Source organism: Chenopodium quinoa, unplaced genomic scaffold (genome assembly GCF_001683475.1).
Source record: "Chenopodium quinoa cultivar QQ74 unplaced genomic scaffold, ASM168347v1, whole genome shotgun sequence".
NCBI lineage: Eukaryota > Viridiplantae > Streptophyta > Magnoliopsida > Caryophyllales > Amaranthaceae > Chenopodium > Chenopodium quinoa.
Genome location: NW_018745336.1, coordinates 149,238 through 165,302, shown reverse-complemented (window position 1 = coordinate 165,302; position 16,065 = coordinate 149,238). Strand labels below are relative to the sequence as shown.

At 35.6% G+C, this 16,065-nt stretch overlaps 1 protein-coding gene and 1 pseudogene across 1 annotated transcript; one reads left to right on the top strand and one right to left on the bottom strand.

Moving 5' to 3' along the window:
* Positions 1 to 8,334: 8,334 nt before the first annotated feature.
* Positions 8,335 to 16,059, bottom strand: LOC110712789 (protein S-acyltransferase 21-like). The gene is made up of 10 exons (XM_021891244.1): positions 15,761 to 16,059; positions 13,464 to 13,580; positions 13,150 to 13,264; positions 12,494 to 12,696; positions 12,181 to 12,249; positions 11,872 to 11,943; positions 11,638 to 11,766; positions 10,879 to 10,959; positions 10,511 to 10,714; positions 8,335 to 9,434 (listed from the first exon to the last, which is right to left on the bottom strand). Exons 1-10 carry the CDS (start codon positions 15,803 to 15,805, stop codon positions 8,502 to 8,504), a joined length of 1,968 nt encoding a protein of 655 aa, XP_021746936.1. The 5' UTR covers positions 15,806 to 16,059; the 3' UTR covers positions 8,335 to 8,501.
* The window catches only part of LOC110712786, a 2,983-nt pseudogene continuing 2,962 nt past the window's right edge, over positions 16,045 to 16,065 (top strand).

The following is a 16,065-nucleotide window of genomic DNA, read 5'->3' as shown; positions in this document are numbered from 1 at the left end:
AGGCGACGGAGGAAACTTGGATAGCAAGAATGTCTCGTGCCATTGCCGCCAAAGTTGGATGCTTCGAGCTTTGTTGTTTCCACCATGCAAGGAGGTCGAGGCTGTTTATCTCATCGTCGTCCATGCCTTTGGTGAAGTCGTAACTCAGGTACATCTGCAACTCCGAGACGTCGCTTTGCGTTCTCCTGATTGATGAATCACCTGAAAACCTTGAAATCAAGTTAGTAGCTTGTGAAAATAAATGTTTGGCCTTCTTACTTACGTTTTTGGATGGTTGGGAAGGCCCTGAGCGAGGAACGGTGCCATATTTGGCTTCATAGACTCTATATAAAGCAAAAAACTGATCCTTCACATTAGTCTTATAGTTTTCTACATCATCGTCAAGAAACATGCATTGAAAGTAAATGTCAACTAACATAAATGTGTTTTCATACTTTTGCCTAGGATCTAATATGGAAGCAAAAATATAAATCAAAGGAATCTCACTATAATATTTACGCCACTTTTTTCCATTGCTGGAAGATACTGATCATAATCACTTTGATGGCGATGATCAGCGAAAAGTTGGGCGAGTAAGCATGCATTAGAAAGAAAGTTTTGAGCACAAGGATTGTAAACAGTAGAAAAACAATACGTCATGTTATATAATAACTGTAAAAATTGCATATATCTTTCACAGTTATTCCAATCATCATCATACAAAGCATTTTGTGGAAATTTTTGGTTGTAAAATAATGTTAACGGGCCCTTGTACTCAATTGCCTTTATTAACATGTCATAGGTGGAATTCCACCTAGTTGGGCAATCGGTTCTAATTTTTATTACCCTTATCTTTTGTTGTTTTAGAAAACTCTTCCATTCTTGGTATCTCATGTTAGAGCTATTAATAGACATAATAGCATCTCTGATTTTGCTGTAGTATGGGCCAATTTCCCGAACTCCATCCTGTACACATAAGTTAAGTACATGGCAAACACATCTAGTATGAAGAGCTTCACCGTCTAATAGTACATCGGTTAAGTTTTGTTTGATAAGATTAGCTGTGTATGTCATAGAGGTTGCATTATCAAAAGTCATAGACATCATTTTATCTCGAAGGTTGTATTCGTCTATTGCTTGCATTAAATGGTGAGCAATGTTAATGCCGGTGTGTGGGTATTCCAGCATTTTGAAATGTATTATTCTTTTTTGTAACATCCATTGATCATCTGCCCAATCGCAAGTCACACATAAATAGTGATATTTATAACCACTATCCCAAGAATCGGCTGTTAAAGATACTCTACAGTTAAGGTTACTCAATTCGGCTTGTAACCGGACTTTGTACTCTAGGAAATTTTTCATTGCGGCGGAACGAACGGTTTTCCTAGAGATTCTTTTATGTTGGGGTTGTAGTGCTTTGTTAATGTAGGTGTTGAATGCGTCACTTTCCGAGAAAAGAAAAGGTTGTTCGGCGTGTACTATCATTTTTCCTAGTTCATCCCTATCCCTCTCATAGTTGTATGTAAAGCCGTATGGATGGAATTGGGAAATTTTGGGCTGGGTTGGATAACTAGCTGGTTTTGCACAAGCTTTCATGTGCCTAGATAAGTGTCCCGTCCCGTTTTTGGTAACTGCCGTGAATACACTATTACATGTTTTACATTTTGCCCATTGTTCACCATCTTTACTTAGGACAAAATAACGCCATACCTCACTCCTTCGGTTTTTCAAAAGTAGCATCTCAGTTTCGGTTAACCATTCATGATGTGTGTGATGGTTAGTAGTGGGACTAGTGGGAGTGGCAGTAGAAGGGGTAGAACCGAAGGGAATTCGGGTACTTTCTTGGCTACCTTGGCTAGAACAATAGTTTTGTTGATCACCGATATAATTAGGTGGAAATTGGTATGGTGGTAGTGGAAATTGGTTTAGTGGTGGTGCTGGAAATCCCGACGTATTATATGGCTCATAGCCCGGGGGGAAGTAAATGGGGTCATTGGTTTGACTCGTAATTTGGGGGCTCGTTGTATTTGGTGGTTCCCTAGAACTACTACTACGGATAAGTCGGCCTTTCCCCCTAGACCTAGATGATGGGTTGTTCGATGCCATAATTAACAATTAATTTTTTAATAAAAAGTGGTTAACTATAATAATAATAATTAATAACAACAATTTTAACAATAAAAATATCAATAATAATAATTAATAACAACAACTATAACAATAACAATAACAACAAAAATAAATAATAACAACAATTGTAACAATAATAATAATTAATAACAACAATTATAACAACAACAATAACAATTAACAACAATAATAATTAAACAAGATTATTCTAATAATAACAATAAAACAATAATAAATTTAAGATTAGTTTAGATCTTACAACCGTGCTTCAACGCTCCACTAATTACGATTACGAACTTTTTAATTTTTTCCGATATTAGTAAAATAATTAGAGAATTTAAGAGAATAATTAGAGAATTTAAGAAAATAAGGATTATTAGAGATTTAGAGAATATAAGAGATAAGAAGAAGAGATTGTGATTTTGTGATTTGGGAATGAAATGGAGGTGAGTATTTATAGAATTTTTGAGGAGCAAATTGGCAAAAAACTAGCCGTTTTTTTGGCTTATTAAGGAGCTAGAATAAACGGTAATATTACCGTTGGCCCGCGGGCCGTTCCGGGCCGTGCCTGCGGGCCGGCACGACGGGCCTGCACGGCGGGCCATGGCCGTGCTCGTGCCGGGCCGTGCCTGGGAATTCTCAACCCTGTCCGTGGCACGGCCTGTGACACGGGAGTTGATCTTCGTGCCGTGCCGGGCTGCGCCGAACGGCGGGCCGTGTCGGGCGGCACGCGGGCCAACCCGGCCCGTGCCCAGGTTTATCGGTGTGTTTGGATATGGATTTGTGATAATTCATATTTGGGTTATAAATTCGGATCTTTGATACCAATTTTTAATTATATGTTTAAGGTCAAGACAAATTGGTTCAACACGGACTGAATTACAGTATTTTTTTTTTATCTACAACGTTTCTTATTATTTGTAACTAATTAAAAAATATGAAGTAATTAATTGCAGGGTGATGGAAGAAACAAATATGAATAATGGTAGTCTTAAATTTGATTATTACAAGAAGCAAATATTGATAACTCGCGCAGCGAGTGATTTGAAGATATCTCTGGATTACCTTCCTTGTTTTCAAGGAGAAAAAGGAGGTCAAGGGTCCATCTTATCATCTTGTAATGGGTTACTTCTATGCTCTAATCGTTTTCATGGAGATCAGAGAAAGAGACGTTTTATGTATGTAACCCTGTCACCAAACAATGGGCAGAGATTCCACCTGCCCCCACTTCCTCTAAATCTCTACATGTTTGCGCTCCTGTCGGCTTTATATGTGATCCCAACGGAGGAGGTGTTGATTGCAGGTTTAGGATCCTTCGTGCTTTCGGATCTTCATTATCTAGCAGCTCAAAATTTGATGTTGACATCTTCTCATTTGAGATTGGACAGTGGACCACCAGGACAATTACTCGTCTTGGTGGTTTTGGAAGGGTTAAATTATTCTCCTATACCCATAATTACTTACCAAGGCAAGTTTCATGTGCAAGTTGGACAAAGTATCCTTGTGTATGATCCCTACACTTGTAAGCTTGAAGCTGAAATAGATCCGCCTAAGGAGAACATATTCTCGGGTTCTCTCGGACCCTTGGTGACATGTGAGTACCAAGCTGATGGCTCTTATAAGATGCATGCTGACATGGAGCCACCAGCAAAGCCCAAACAGGTTGTGGCTCCTATGGAAGGATTCTCATGTTGTCGTGGTTCCTTGTGGACTTGTTAGTTGCGTGATAAAACTGGTACATTGTACCTGTGGCGCCTTGAACATGGCTCTAACTGGAGTCTAGTGAAAAAGGTTAGTTTGAAGTGCACTACTGAATTGGCTAACAAGTGCAAGGCTTATGGTAGGGTGCTAACTCTTCATCCTGACGATCCAAACATGGTGTATCTTATTCTTAGCTACCGAGGTTTGATTGTTTTATGGAACTTAAAAATCAGGACTTTACAGGTGGTTGATCAGTATGCTCAGAAAGACTTCTACTCTTGGGTGGATGCTTTTCTCTTTGAAGTCCCTGCTGTCCCGTGTTCAATTCCAGAATTCCCGTCCCATCAGTAATGATACATGATTTTCTCTTTCAAGTCGTCCCTGCTATCCCATGAGTAACGATGCTTCTACTAGGAACAAATATGTCCTTATTTTGCTTTTACAACTATTTCCTTATCATGTTTAATTCCTTTATGTACTGAACAATTTCAATCAATAAATTTATTTTCATTTTGAACAATATTGTGGCTTGAATTGATGATGTATAATGATGTTGGTGCTATGAATTTAAGCTGATATACCAGATAGTTTCCAACATCTAGATTTTCCAAATACAAGTGCCAAAGACTCCACAAATCAAATTGTATCTATAAAAAGTTTAAGTTGATATATTTCGCGTATGTACATTAGTGAATCTCTGCTCTCTGCTCATACCCAACGAATGTTTTTTAATTCTTATTAATCAATTTTGTTAATTGATCAAATGAGTTTAAGATAAATGCTCTTCACTTTGAGGGGAGTGTTAGAATGGATGCACAGTATTAATTCAGTTAGCACCCAGGCCTCAAGACCTCAAGTGGAAATTGATTATAGAGGGATGATAGATTGATCAAATTTGTTTTGCATTGACTGCCAGAATATGATGCAAAATTTGCCTAACTATTAGTAGCTGCAAAATAAAATAAAAAAAGACCAAATGGAAAAAAAATCACTGAATTCTAGGATCTAATCAGCTGTATAATGAAGAAAATAGTTTGTTCAAGGTAACCTGGAAGGTAGCTTGCCTGACTAATAATCACTAGGAACGAACACAGGAAGCTGTGCACCCTTCTGTGATCGGCCCTGCTGAAAATTCCCACCTCCTCTTTCTCTCTTGCCCACTCCTCCAGCAGCCCCTGACCCCCCAGTACTTCTGGCTCCTCTCGTCAAATTCTCGTTCACGAGAGGAACACCAAAGAAAATGGATTGACCAGTACATGAAAGCTCAGCCCTTGGAGCTGCTAAAGAGGAAGAAACACCTGCACCTCTAGAAGCAGTTGAGACAAATCTTCCAGCTTATGGATCCCACTAAACTGTATTTTTTGTGCTTTCTCTGACGTTTGGCTCGTTTTTCTTCACAGGTGGTCGGGCCAAACTAGAAGAAGATGTTGCGTTATCACTCAGCTCAACTGTTCTTGACGATAAAGGGGACTGATTTGCTAATGATGGGTACATGGGATTAAAGTGATCTGTATTTGAGGGCAACGGAGAAGGGGTAACTACTTGTCATGCGTGAAGAGGGCTACTTATGTTACTTACACTCTGGGCAGAGGCCTCGATATCCTCCCTGCTTGCCCTGCTTGGTGGATAAGAATTCTTGGCAGAAGAAAGCCTTGGCATTCCTACTCTCAAGTTTCGGTTGAGAAACCCTGATGACTTAATGCTCATAGGACTGCTTAGCCCACTCACATTGCTGCTGGATAACTGGTCACTGTCATAAAATGGTGGGGTCGAGAACTGACTAGGCGAAGTACAGATGATGATGCTCGAGCTTTGGCACCAGCTTTAATTGCCTCTTTAGAGTCTAGTTTTGCAAGCTTCCAAGCATTAATCTTGACAAGGCGCTGGGGTACCCTTTTCCCCTTATCAGTGGGTTGTATAGCATCTGGGTCCACAGTAGACACAGTGCCAAATCCATGACACAGTGCCAAGTAATCAGATTTACGAACAGTTTTGTAGAATTGCCTTAAGAAGCAAATGTTCAATTGTTTTATGGAACTTGGAAATCGGAACTATAGAGGTGGTTTATCAATCTGCTAAGAGAGGCTTCTACTCTTGAGCCGATGCTTTTCTCTTTCAAGTCCTTGCTGTCCATGAGTAACGATGGATGTTTTTCTCTTTCAAGTCGTCCCTGCTATCCCATGAGTAACGATACTTGTACTAGGAACAACCGAACAAATATGTCCTTATTTTTGTTTTTACAACTATTTCATTATCATAATATTTTTATGTACTGAACAATTTTAATCAATAAATATAATTTCTTTTTTTTTGACAATATTGAGGTTTGAATTGATAACGTATAATGATGTTCGTGCTATGAACCGTTTGTAAGCTGTGGTTTACTAATATCAGTCTTCGGTTCTTTCACTATAGGTATACAATCAAAGAGGGCGAATTTAATTCAATCGCCCTTATTGATCAAATTTAAGACAACCCATTTTTCACCCTCTTTGATAGGAAATAGGGCGAGTTATATATGTCTTACTTGATGGTTTATAAGAAGGCAAAATTCAAGTCGTCCTCTTTGCCACAATAAACTTGCCCTCCTTGAGCTATTTTCTTGTAGTGTTAATAAAGAATATTGTGGTTTAAAATTTGCAAAAAGCATGATAGAAAGAAGCAATTACAAATAATTAATCTAAGAATACAATGACTTTTTTATAAACTTCTAGCTAAGCTAGATGTAACCGACGAATGTTTTTTTTTATTCTTATTAACTAGATGGAAGCCCGTGCAACAGTTGCACGGTTTTTTATACATAAATCTCATGAAAAGATTATTTTCTTAATTTAACCCTATAATTTTATTTTTTTATTTTGCTTGTTAGAAAACGGATTATTTGTTTTATTTTTATGCAACTTATAATGCAACCTTAATTTACTAATATTAGTTATATGAAAATTATAAGTATGATAGATATTAGAATAAAATCATAATCTTGTTCGTATTTTTGTAACCTATGATTCATTTGTATAACGAAAACACATTGTTCCACTATACATATATAGTTATAGAATCACTATTTTCTTTCACAAACAATAACTTAGACCATTATTCTTTTACTCCGTATCAACTTTATACAATGAAAAATTAATAAAATAAACCCAAAACTACAGGGTTAAAATAAAGACGGTGGGAGTAATAGTAAATGATATGACTTTATAAATTTATAAATAGTTAAATGAAATATATATTATATATATTATATATATATATATATATATATATATATATATATATATATATATATATATATATATATATATATACTACCAAGAGTGTTGCATTACTAAAATTAATCTAATTGAATAAATTAAATCTTTATAATGAAATTTCATTATCATATGTCCTTAATAATAGAGTTATATGTATACACTACTACAATGACTTTTACCATAATAATATAGATATTCTACCAGAAACTATAATACACAAAATTTAATACGATAAGTAACATAATTAGATTAGGTAAAATAAAACAAACATACATCTTATAAAATAATGAATAACAATCAATTTATTTTGTTTACCATCAGAAAGCCTTGATATACTTGCATTATTTCCAATATTTTTTTGTTAATCAACGAATTAAACCTGAAAAAAATTTACACCATGAAAAAGTGTAGATAAATAATATTCACATGTTTGTGTTTTTTGTATAGTATATATATATTGTCTATTTACAATTTTTAAAAAAATCAAAATTATATTTTTGAGAGGATGTATACAAATCTTTAATATCATCTTATCTTATATATTTGTGGAGTAGCAAATAAATTTCTTATAAAAAATTTTATCTAACGTTATTGTTATTTTTTTTTTTTTGAATAATATTTAATTTTTTTTAAAAAAAAATTGAACAATATTAGTTAATTATTAATAATTTATATTTCTTTTAAAAAGTTTTTTTTTCTTAAAAAATTGATTGAACATCTTCTTAAAAACAAAATGAACTATATTTTCCTTTTTCAAATATTTAATTTTAAAGTGATTGTATAATTTATAGTTTTTTTTTTTAATATAAATCCTAATATCAAAAGATTATCTTTTAAAAAAGATAACTTTTAGTTTTAAAATAATTTAAATCTTAATAAATCATTATTCGTCGTTTTTACCTACGTGTCAAAATTTTTAAATTTCATTCGTCATTTTGCTTATGTGGCGAGTGAATTTTTTAATTCTTAAATAAAATACAAATCTAACTTTTAATTGGCCGAAATAATACTTCTGCTTATGTGGCGCACCAAATGCTCTCGAAAAATGCCTACTTTATTTATATATAATATTAGATTAAACAATTTTGCTTTTCTTTTCTTTTCTTTAGAGTCTAGTTTTGCAAGCTTCCAAAATTGAGCAAATGAGCATTAAAAATGATCCAAATGAGTTAAAGATAAATGTTAGAATGCATGCACAGTATTAATTCAGTCAGCACTCAGGCCTCAAGTGGAAATTGGAAATTGATTACAGAGGGATGATAGATTGATCAAATTTCTTTTGCATTGACTGCCGGAATATGATGCAAAATTTGCCTAACTATTAGTAGCTGCACAATAAAATATAAAAGACCAAATGAAAAAAAAGCTAAGGAAAAAAAATCACTGAATTCTAGGATCTAAATCAGCTGTATAGTGAAGAAAATAGTTTGTTCAAGGCAACCTTGAAGGTAGCTGGCCTGACTGGGAATCACTAGGAACGAACACAGGAAGCTGCGCACCCCTCTGTGATCGGCCCTGCCGAAAATTCCCACCTCTTTCTCTCTCACCCGCTCCTCCAGCAGCTCCTGACCCCCCAGTACTTCTGGCTCCTCTCGTCAAATTCTCGTTCACGAGAGGACCACCAAAGAAAATGGATTGACCAGTATATGAAAGCTCAGCCCTTGGAGCTGCTGAAGAGGAAGAAACACCTGCACCTCTAGAAGCAGCTGAGACAAATCTTCCAGCTTCTGGATCCCAGTAAACTGTATTTTTTGTGCTTTCTCTGACGTTTGGCTCGTTTTTCCTCACAGGTGGTCGTGCCAAACTAGAAGAAGAAGCTGCGTTATCACTCAGCTCAACTGCTCTTGACGATAAAGGGGACTGATTTGCTGATGATTGGTACATGGGATTAAAGTGATCTGTATTTGAGGGCAACGAAGAAGGGGTAGCTACTTGTGATGCGTGAGGAGGGCTACTTATGTTACTTACACTGCGGGCAGATGTCTCGATATCCTCCCTGCTTGCCCTGCTTGGTGGATAAGAATTCTTCGCAGAAGAAAGCCTTGGTATTCCTACTCTCAAGTTTCGGTTAAGAAATCCTGATGACTTAATGCTCATAGGACTGCTTAGCCCACTCACATTGCTGCTAGATAACTGATCACTGTGATAATGGTGGGGTCGAGAACTGACTGGGCGTAGTACAGATGATGATGCTCGAGCTTTGGCACCAGCTTTAATTGCCTCTTTAGAGTCTAGTTTTGCAAGCTTCCAAGCACTAATCTTGACAGGACGCTGGGGTACCCTTTTCCCCTTATCAGTGGGTTGTATAGCATCTGGGTCCACAGTAGATGGCACAGTTCCAGGCTCTAGATGTTCAATTTCATCCTGCTCAAGAAAAGCAAGAAAGAGACAGAGAAAGAGATCAATTTTCATTTAGATAAAGAACATGTTTGACAGATACAAGAGCACATATACCTACCCCTTAATCTTAAAACCCCTGTTGATAACATTTCACCTTCGATAGACTTTACTTTTCGATTTGCCTCAAGTACCAAAATCAAATTTCAGATTATTGACACTTGAAAATTGTTATTAGTATGGACACTAAGCAGTAGAAAACTTAAACTTGGCCACAAATTGTACTTCTTCTATGAAACATAATTGTCTCCCAAGTGAGCAGGGAGAACACATAGTGAATATAACTAGCAAATTGAATCAAAATCTAATCAATTACTCCGTAATATTTAATATTCATATCCAGAAGATACGTAGATACGAGTTAGGGCTTCCAGTTGCTACTTAGTGTTTGCATAAGAATAAAAAATTCTATTAACAAAAGATGTGTGGGCAGGGAATGAAGATAAATTTCCTTGGAGGCAAAATACTTGTGGCTCTAAAGCAACAGCTTATAGATTATTACTCCAAATTAGTTCCTTCAGTTTAAGGGGTCATACGCAAGATTTTTTCCACAGATAGATCCGTCAGCCCCATTGTTAGTATAGAAACATCTTATCCTGACAGCAGACCTTCACTTGTCACCCTGTCCTATAGCATTGTAAGCAGATATGTTTGATTTACAATGTGCTAAAAGGGTCCTAATGTCAAAAGGGTTTCAAGAAGAGGTAATTTTGTCTTTTGTTATACATTGGCAAAATTGGGATGGATTACTGATTTTGATGGAAAATGTTTTCCTTTCATAAAGAAGGTATGCCACATATTCCTTTCTACTGCTTACATCCCTCAACTCTCCTCTAAACCATCTGCTATCTTCCACTCCTATTTTTCCCTTCTATAATTTTTATTGTAAGGAAACAAAAAATGGAAAACTATTTTTACAATTGTGTTTTCTCTTGACAATTATTTTCCATGAAAAATCATTTTCCCAAAAAATTGTTTTCCATTAAAACAAACGGATCCAACTTTCACAAACAAATACTCTTAGCATAAGACTATTAAACTACCTGTTGGTCCATGAAGATTCTTGGTGGAGTACACCAAGTTCCTTTGTATTGCAAACCCATCCCAACAGAGCTTCGTCCACTTATGGCAGTCACTGCAGAGCTTGTTGGTGAAGATGGTAGACTAAGCTGATCACCACCAACTGATGGTCCAGGTGGTTCACTTTGAGTCCGCATAGCCACAACATACTCATAAGTTGTAATGCCCTGTAGGAATGATTGTATGATTTAAAAAGGAAAGAGATGGGATGCAAAAGAGTTTGCAGCACAATAATTCACTGAAATACACATGTTTAGAAAAACTTTTGATGGAACAAGGGAGCGGAGCACCAGAATAAATAATTTGGGGCTGAGATAATTGAAATTCAGACCTTTCTGATAAGAATTATATGGAAGAAGAACAGTTCTCCCAGGGGTATGATAGCCAGAAAGGAGACTAGTGTGCCAAGGGCCTGAAGAAAAAACAATATCAGAATCAAATTTCAAAAGAAAACAGCGACAGGGATAGCTATGGCCATGATACAGATAAATCTACACAAGTATTTTAAAGCCAAACAGCAACAGGAACAAAAATGGTCCATCACATTTTCTACAAGGAGAAATATATGCTAATTGAGTAAAAACAAAATTTGTACTCCCTTAGTCGCCCACCTCAAAGTACACATCACACTTGCATTTTCAATTAAATTTCATCTTACATATTTTATCAGCATCCCCAAACTTTCTCTTACTTTATCTCTACTAAGTCTTAATCCCTAAACTTTCTCTTACTTTGTCTCTATTCATCTTTCTTCAAGCTTCTTTATTTATTTATTTTTGTAAAAAAGGAAAAGTGTATACAGCCAGAGAAACTATGACTGACAAAAGCACCACCACCAATAAGTACAGTCAGATAAATCCTTTTATATTTTATATTTTTTTCAGATACATCTTCCTTGTAGCAAATAAAGCTAATTTGTCCTAACATTTTTCTTTTGCAATTGAAGCATCTCCATTTTAACTACCATATAAACACCAAAAGAGAAGTGACACTGCCTCTGATTTGACCTCAAGAACCACATAATGCTGGAAAAAAAAAATAGCATAAAGCATAAGCAGAAAAATTCTGTGACAAAAGCCATAAATAGTACCACTATAGTAGCAAAAACAGGGCGTGAAAATCCATCTCCAAGCCTCTCAATTATTTGATGTTCAGTGGCCTCTTTAAAAACGAAGCAGCGAACAAGGACCCAAATGCCAACGCCACATTCCGCAACAAGCTGTCATTAAAATGCAACATGTATCCCATATTTAGCAAGTTGAGATGGAGAAAGATCGATGCAACTAGAAAAAAATGGAAATTGTTAACATTTTTCAGGACTCACCCAAAGAAGGCTCATTGCCATAAGTGTCACAAATGTAAAATAATTTTTCCTGCCAACACAGTTATTCAGCCACTGCACAAAAGAAGTAGACAAAATTATAAGTTGTAATAGGAGTTTTTTTTTTTTTTTTTTTTTAAAGACAGTTGCAATAGGAGTTAACAATGAAGAAATTCGTTTTCCTTCACCAAAAGAGGTAGTGAATAGTCAATTCCGTTTCCTGAACAGAATGTTTATAGTTCGGGCTATGGAATAATGCATTCAGTCCACAACTAGGAAATAATATCGAAGTACTAATATATTAAAACTCACCCGACAATGATGGTCAAACCCATCAACACATTTGTCACAACTCCTGCAGTGCTTACTGAACTTACGCACCTACAAGACAACAACTAGTGAAGTTTAACTTCATGACTTCTTCTGATCAAGTGAAATGTAAAACCCAATAATGTTGTTGCTCTTAGTTATATAATTCCAGTCACTAATAAACGGATCACCCCACCAACAAACAGAGAAAGATCCCACTCAAATTTGGCAACGGTAAACATGAATCTGCATTATTTGCTAAGAAAGCAATATCATCTCATACTCAAGCAATTTGTCAAGATGAATGATCCTTTACCTCAGCATTACACAATGTGCAAAATAAAGCTTCTTCTTCTCCTGATGATGGCTGAAGAGCCTCCTCATCATCTCGACAATCTTCTCGCACCAGGCAAAAACAAAAGATTCCTCCAACTTTTGAACAAAAAGTTAGCTGTGCATTTGACCTTTCACCAACCCCAAACTCAGCTTTGCATGGCTCTTCTATTGAAGATGCGTTACCTGCTCAGAAAGCCTTGTGAGCAAAAGCAAAAGCTAGATTTGAAGCTAAATGTCCCTAAATTCAATAGGTTGCTACGATACATTTGCATATATCAACAAAAAAACCAGTTGCCCCAATTATCACCATCATTGCCTCGTAAGTTTGGAGACCCTCGAAACAATGCAAGATTTTTATGAACACAAATGTTACCTAACACTCGAGTCCTGATCACTGCCTTATAGGTTTGGAGACCCTTAAAACATTGCAGGATTTTTATGCCCCCATCCCCCACAAATTGCGTATTGGTAAAATGCATATTGGAACACAAATACTAGTATGCCGAAACACTTTTGGCCTTTTGTGCTGGTATTAAATAATTAGGTTATTGCAATCTCTTACTCACTCCACATAACGAAGTGTACTATGTATTAAATATTCCTGATGAAGACACAACAAATGCAACTTGAACTGACCTGGCAAACTGGCTTCACATTGTGACCTAGCGGTTCTGTCTGGTTCAATCAGAATACCAGGATCAGCTGGATCAATAGCTGTGCTTCTAGCATAAAGTATGAGCACACCCAAGGCCTGCACGTATTAATATACAATATGAATGATCATTGGGGGATTGATGGTAAGATTATCAATAATATGACATCCAAATGGGTATTAGAATAAATTAGAGATTTATGTGCTCCATGGACCTCTATCTGGTGCTATAATTTGCTTATAAAATTATTATAGAGTGTCAGCAATCAAAAGATTACGTGGAAGGGTCAAATCTTACCAGAAAAGTATAACCACCAATAGCCAGATACTCATAAAATACATCCTTGGCAACAAAGGGTGCAAAGAACGCATAATATGCAATTGTTAGCAGGAAATACACTGTAATAGCCACAATCTGGTCACAACAAAGATTAAAAAAAAATGTTAGGAGCTACAAATTTAGCAAGAAATAAACTATTTAAATTTGTCATTTAAATTGGCACAGTAGCATACTATCGCATAAACAAGGGGGAAATGACCAGCTGACCTACTATACCATCAAATAGAAGGGACAGTTTTATATAAATTTTATACCATCAAATAGAAGGGACAGTTTTATATAAATTTCAAACCCATTGCAGATTCTCCATTAGAGTGTGATGAACTGTTTTTTCTGGTTTATAATTCTGATTTAATATTGCAAGTAAATAAAGATTAAAGCTTGAATATTGATTGAAAATGGCAAAAGGTTTACAAAGGATAGGTTTAATAGCTTAAGGCTATCAATCTTCAATAGTAAGTTTAGCTCATAACTCTCCAAAATGGCTTTAGGCCATGACTCTCTCTAGGTTTCCCCAACAAATTTCTGCCTACCCTCCTCTTTCTACCCTCTCTCTATTTATAATAAAGCTAAGGACCATAACCTAATAATAATACTAGCCTTCTGAAATTACCCTTTCTAAAGCCAGTCTATTACATAGAGATAAATTCATTTATGCGTGATCACAAATTCAAAGAGGTAATCATTCATCTAACAAAGATCTACGTAGTTTAAATGTTTGGGAACATAACAGATCTTCGTGTCTCAGGCATTGAACTCCACAAGAAAAACAGGAAAAACCAATTATAGATTTCTTTTAGGTAAATTACTCAGTGAAATGGCTCATTGTAAGCAAACACCACGAAAATTTGAGGGATCAAATACATGAACACAGCATTAATATCAGGACTTCCTTATATAATCAATAGTACACTGCCACTGCCCAACAAACTAATTCATTGCTTCCTCCTTACACCCATCAGTAGGCATCTGTAACAACTAACAAATAATCATCCAAGACATTTGTGAACTGCCACATAGTTACTAATCTTTATGCTCCCATGACATCACCAAACCCCTAATCCCACCCTCCTATAATTTCAGAGTCTCAGACCTGTCAGCAAGTAACAGAGATGTTCGACCATCATTATTAAAATGCTAACAAAAATATTGAAACAGAACAAAACCATTAGTCAAAGTATACAACGTGATGCTCTCATACTTCCATGTAATTGAGACACCCATCAATGTATGTACCTATTATAATTTTCCAGCAAAATAATAAAAGAGCTTCAATTTAACAGCTAATGTTGAATCTCATTTAGGGGAACAGGGGAAGAGTTCAAACACAAATCTATTTGGAGCACGAAGTGGCAATACTAAAGAACAGTAAAAATAAACACATAAGTGACAACCAAGAATATTATGTAGCTTGTGGAAATTCATGCAAGTCATACAAGAAAAGTTGCTTCCAACAGTCAACAACTTGTAATTCCTACCACCAACTCACTTGATTTACACTACCAGAAAAGGCACAAAAGATAACTACTCACTTTTATGACACTGATGTGCTACCTAAATTCAATTTTCTCTTTACTTTGGTCACATCAATTGCTTCCACTAGAATCACTATAATTTTTTTTTATTTTATTTTTTTACTGCATTAGAAGATTAAGGGGGAAATTAGCAATTAGTCCGTAATTAAGAATCCCTAACTAACCTACCAGTCTACCATCCCTAATAGTGGACAAAATGAAGCAAACCAAAACTTTTATCAAAAATTAAAACAACACTCAGAAGACAAAAAAGAAAACCCATCATGAAGTATATATATACTTAAATAAATCCAAAATAACAAACGAAACAAAACAACAAGTACCTAAAATACAGATCGCCATACTTTTAATCAGACCAAAAACTTGCACAATTCACAATTCTAAGAAAAGCAACGAAGAAACGTAAAGATCCACCTTTTTTAAAAAAAAATTCAAAAAAAAAAATTCTCTCAACCGAAAGCAATAAACACAAAAATCACTAAATTTAAGTTTTGCTACAAACAATAATACCATTATCATTTCTTTCAGGGTAGCTAACCCGACAATCTAGAGCCTACTAGTCTCCGACTAAATCCGAATTCGAGCCGGGTTCATGACTTTATTAATAAAGGAGTTGATGTAAATGCTATTATTATCAAATCACATTTTTTGACACTTTAGCTGAAATCTCCACTACCATAAACAAAACCAAAACGAAGTAACTGTAAAATAGAAATGTACCTGCAAAGAATGAGCAGGGAGTTCCCACCCATGACGTCTAGCCATTGTTAAAGCTTCCACAAACAGCAACAATGAACACCCTTCAAAATCCCACTAAATTAAATTGAATATTACTCTCTTTCCCTCAGTTTTGAATAACAAAATCTGAAACATTTGCTGCTTATATCAGAATTCTGACTTTGACCCATTTGCTATAACCACATTTGGAGAACACCCACTAATTTATATACTATGATCTTGAATTATTAGGGTTTTTGAAGCTCTAATTTCATAACCCAGAAAAAATGAAGCAAAATGTGAGGATT